The sequence below is a fragment of the Eurytemora carolleeae genome, unplaced genomic scaffold, assembly GCF_000591075.1.
Source record: "Eurytemora carolleeae unplaced genomic scaffold, Eaff_2.0 scaffold1605, whole genome shotgun sequence".
NCBI lineage: Eukaryota > Metazoa > Arthropoda > Copepoda > Calanoida > Temoridae > Eurytemora > Eurytemora carolleeae.
In genome coordinates, this window is record NW_019402123.1 from 32,803 (window position 1) to 37,642 (window position 4,840).

The 4,840-nt window shown below is 30.6% G+C and overlaps 1 protein-coding gene across 1 annotated transcript in view; it reads left to right on the forward strand.

The window, feature by feature from the left end:
* Nucleotides 1–2,532, forward strand: part of LOC111717924 (zinc finger MYND domain-containing protein 19) — an 8,275-nt gene extending 5,743 nt beyond the window's left edge. Inside the window, exons 2-7 of the mRNA XM_023493392.1 lie at nt 226–267; nt 983–1,032; nt 1,114–1,181; nt 1,897–1,985; nt 2,171–2,242; nt 2,359–2,532. Coding sequence (XP_023349160.1) covers nt 226–267; nt 983–1,032; nt 1,114–1,181; nt 1,897–1,985; nt 2,171–2,242; nt 2,359–2,470 — 433 coding nt within the window. The 3' untranslated portion in view covers nt 2,471–2,532. The remainder of the gene's footprint in view (nt 1–225; nt 268–982; nt 1,033–1,113; nt 1,182–1,896; nt 1,986–2,170; nt 2,243–2,358) is intronic.
* Nucleotides 2,533–4,840: the final 2,308 nt, after the last annotated feature.

Below are 4,840 nucleotides of genomic sequence, written 5' to 3' on the forward strand. Positions count from 1 at the left end.
GTACAGTACAGTACAGTACAGTACAGTACAGTACAGTGCAAAGTGATTACTACCTAACCTATAATATAAAAAATAAACATTTAATAAATTTTTAATTTTTGATAAAATGTTGAAATCTATAATTTTATCATCTTGTGTTAGATAAATCAAATCAACGTTGAGTGTCCCAATGTTCATTCTTCTCGTGTTAAAAATAAAAGTCTAAAAAAATAATATTTTTTTCAGATTAGAGAACCTTATTCTAGTTCCACTAGCAATAGGAGATAGGTAAGCTTAAAGGGACTTTTATTTCAGCAGACCTTCCATTTAGAGAGTTGAATGCCGGATTATTCACAACGGTCCCCTTAAAAACTTTGCCGATTAAGTCTGAGATACATATTTTGGTTTCTCGTTTTTAAACTAATTATCTTAAATTGCGGTTTCTCGTCAAAAGTGACTTGCGCAGTTTTCATGGAGAAACAATGAGAACTTATAAGAGACACTAGAGTTGGAAAAACGACATCCTCAACATTACTGAACAGTTAAAGGTTATCAGGGTACCCTTGTCAATCGGGAAATGTTGTTCTTTTTAAATGAATGATTACTTAAATTACAACTAAAGTTCCATTAGACTACAAACATTTGGCAAAAAAGGTTATTAAAAAGTGGTATTATCACAGGAGGTTGCTCTATTTAGGGGGAAGAGGGAGGGGAGCGGCATCCAAAAAATTCCAAAAAGCATAAAATTGTTACTTTATTCAATTTTCCGAATTAAAGAATTTGAGCCGTGTCTCATATTTGAGACGCGACTCAAACATTGTTGGTTCCACTAAACATTGTATTCAGGTATCGAGATTTGAGCTGGCGCTCAATTGGAACCGGTTTTGGGCGGTTCAGTGACGTGGTTTAAATTCGTTAAATTTGGCCTCTGGACTGATTTCGAAATTGATCTAATTATGTAAATAATATTGAATAACATATAAACAATTTTTTTTATTTTTAGATGGTGTAGTCATCCCAATCATAGTTTTTCAACCAAACCAGGAGCACCAGGTATACAAATATGTTAAAAATATTTAAAATAAGAAAAAAATTTTAGAAAATTTTTGTTTTTAACATTTTATCTATTCTTAGGATTTGATATTGAGGGGTCTCTGTATTGGGCAGCAATTCTTCAGCTTCCATATGATCCATTAGATGAGGTAATGAAGAATATTAACAGATCTTATTGTTATAGGCTATAAAAATTGGAAATTAAAAAAAAAAAATTTTAAAACATTTTTTTCTTTTTCCACGGGCAACGACGGGCCCTTTAGCTAGTCTTTAATAAGTGAAGATATTCGATATCAGATGGAAATATAACGTAAATTTCAATTAAAAATAGAACATACCAAATTCACAAGCGTTTTCTTTGTTAGAGCAATACTCATTTTCCTTTCTAAAAATCAGAAATTTCCGACTGAGGTTTCTCTATAATGTGAGACAAAATTGGCTAAAACTTAGTGAAAAGTAAACTTTAAACTTATTATTTGAAGATAAGATTAGTATTCACAGTTTGTAATTTGGTTTGAAAAGAGAGGAATTGAAAAATCATATTTGTGACAACATTTTAGACCCAATTCCTTCACTAAACCTAAAAGGTTAATATACAGTGAAAACCAGAAAATTGTGGACTTGAAAAAAACGATATTAAAGAAATATTTGTGTGCATTTGATGTTGTTACAATGCAAATAACTAGTAAAATGTTTAATCATTTATTATGTATTAAGTATACGGGTCTGGTTACACTGCACAATTGATGTGTCGAATGTTCATTAGACTATTTTAAGTCAGAACTTAAGAGTTAAAGTCGTCTTCTTATTCAACAGCTTTCTTGTTCTCACTGCACTGTAAACTGAAATGTGTTTTGTGTAAAGTATGCTGAGAGTGTGGTTGTGCGAACCTGTAACCAAGATGGAGTAATTACTGAAGAGGAAGACGACAGTCAGTGCTACTACGAATGCAGGTACTGGACAATCAATCACTCAACTGATGGCAAATTTTTTAAATAATTATGTTTAACTATAATTACATTATGAAATGATTTTTTCCGAGATTTGACAATTTTATTTTTTTTGTGTAAACTATTTTCTCAAAAAATAATTATTTTATTTTATCTTAACAACAGTAAATAAACTTTAAAAACTGTAGGTTTGGTCCCTGTATTGCTGTAGAGAAGGATTTAAGGGAATTTTCTATTTGTGGACGCTGCCAGGAAGCAAGGTAGGAAAAACATGTGTTTTTTATCATCCCGTGCGCAAGAAATAATTGCTTGATAAATCTCCATTTTCCATTTTCTAATTTAATCTAATGTTTGTTGTTTAATGAAATTATTTTAGATACTGTGGCGCGGCATGTCAGCAACGTGACTGGAGTAATCACAAGCGCATTTGCCGCGAGAAACGACGCGCTTTCCCGCTTATTTTCACAGAAGCTGAACCAGACAGATAATGCGGGAATAGAAATTTGAGAAAATCCGCAATCTAGTTTTATCGGAAGGAAGCACAACTATACAAGAAGACGTATCTTGCCTAATCATGATTGACAGATCTCAAATCTACCAAAGTTACCGCAAATCATTAAGTTAAAACCTATATTAGACCAAATTTTTTTCTTTCTTTTTTCTTTTAAGGCCCATTTGGACAATATCAATTTAAAAGCTAAGCTCAATAAGAAAATATTTAGATACAATCTGCATTTAGTCATAAAACTCAACATTCCATGATATAAGAGTTGTACATTTTTTTCTAAAATTTTATTCTGATTTTAAAAAGTCAATATTCTTATTTGAAAAATTCTGAAAAAAATTGGAAAGCAACATTTGTCAATTGATCATTCCGAAATTTCCGTTGTCTAATTGTATGTATTTTATCTAAACCAGTATTATTGTGTATACACTTCTTTGTTTACTAACAAAAACTAGGCAACACGAATTATTTATTAACTAGATTTTTTTTAAAAACTCAATTATAATTTAAGTCAAATTTTTGACAAAAACTTAAGAAAAAAGTTGATTCAAAAATGTATTTATTGTTGTTGCCTAACCTCTCTACTAACCTAGTCACATACCTTAGAACTTTTTATATATTTATATAATCTTTTTCATAAAATGAAAAAAGAACCCAAGAAGAGCAAATGAACTGTTCATCTAAGAGCATAAATTTGTTTAAACCCTTGATATTGATATTGATATTGATATTGATATTGATATTGATATTGATATTGATATTGATATTGATATTGATATTGATAATGATATTGATATTGATATTGATATTGATATTGATATTGATATTGATATTGATNGCGATAGAGAGAGAGTTAGTTAGTGATCAACTGTTATAATTCACGGACACTAGAAGTTCGTGGATTATACATTGCTACACAGTTTCGTAGATTTGTAAAAGTATCATTAAAAAAATGAAGTTAAGAAGAGAGGAAGAGGAAAAGAAGGAGGGGTTAAAATTAGGGATTGTCCGACTGGGAAGAGCAGCGGGAAAGGTATGAAAAGTTCTTTTTTTAAAAAAGATAAAATAAATAAAAATCAAACAATTTTTTAAAAATTCACTTATTTCTAGAATAAAGCAGTAAAGAATAAATTTAGAATAGAAGTATATTTGTAAAAAATATAAAATATAGAAATGAGAAAAAAATACAGCTGTTCGATGTTGAAAAAATAAGAGAGACAAAATACAAAATATATTTATATGTTAAAAATGTACAAGTCTATATATAATTATTTCATTTTCTTATTACAATTTTGATCTTATGTGAATAATTTTACAATGTTAATTAGTTTTTTGTGATTATTCGTATATTATTTAAATGGAAACAAAGATGGCAGTACATTTTTTTACTCTTTAAAGAAAAATTGGAAAACCAAGGGCGCNATTTGGCTTCTTGGATGCTTTAAAGGTACACATACAGTCCAATTACCTTACAAATACTAAATTATCTCTCCTTTAAACAAAACTATAGCAGAAAAAAAATGTTTTCAAAAAATCTACATTTTTCTGTTCTGTTAGTATTTATACTAAAGATAGTGACAGAAATTTTTGAAAATGAAATTCTGTGAACCAAACTCAACTCTGTGAATTTAAAAGGGAAAATTATCCTACAGCACTGCAAAAATATATATATTTTTTGTTCATTTTTTTGTTCTTCATTCTCCCGCCCCTTCACATTTTTATGGGGAGGCACTTCCCCCCTTGCCTCTCCCCTGTATACGCCCTTACGGATAGTTCGTTCGGACTTCTGTCATGGAGGCTCTGCAGGTCCACGTATACAATCTTCTTAGTCTCAATTCAGAACAGCAAACTAATTTTTTTTATGTTCTTCATTTTGCAGTTTATGATTTTAAAAGTGTGATAGCTCTGAGTTTTTCGCCCCCCCCCATTCACATGTCTAAGGGGAGGCACTGCCCCCCTTGCCTCTCCCCTGTATACGCCCTTACGGATAGTTCGTTCAAAACTATCTGATATTACTATTACTGAAGTCATTATAAACCTAAAATTAAAATGTTAAACCGGAATTCAAATATTTTTTATTCTGTTCGCACTTCAAAGCAATTCGAGTACTCGGACGACACTGTGCTATATTCAGGGCTTTGGGAATGTTTATCTATGTTGTTTATCTATGTATATTGTAAATATTTAAATTACGAGTTTAGCTAATTTTCCATTTAAAAGTGGACCCACTTATTTAGAGTAGATAAGAACATGCCTTAAATTTTGATTGGGGGACTCGGGAGACCTACGGGAATGTTCTTATCTTGGTTTTGAGACTCTAAATAAGTGGGTCCACTTTTAAGAGGAAAATTAG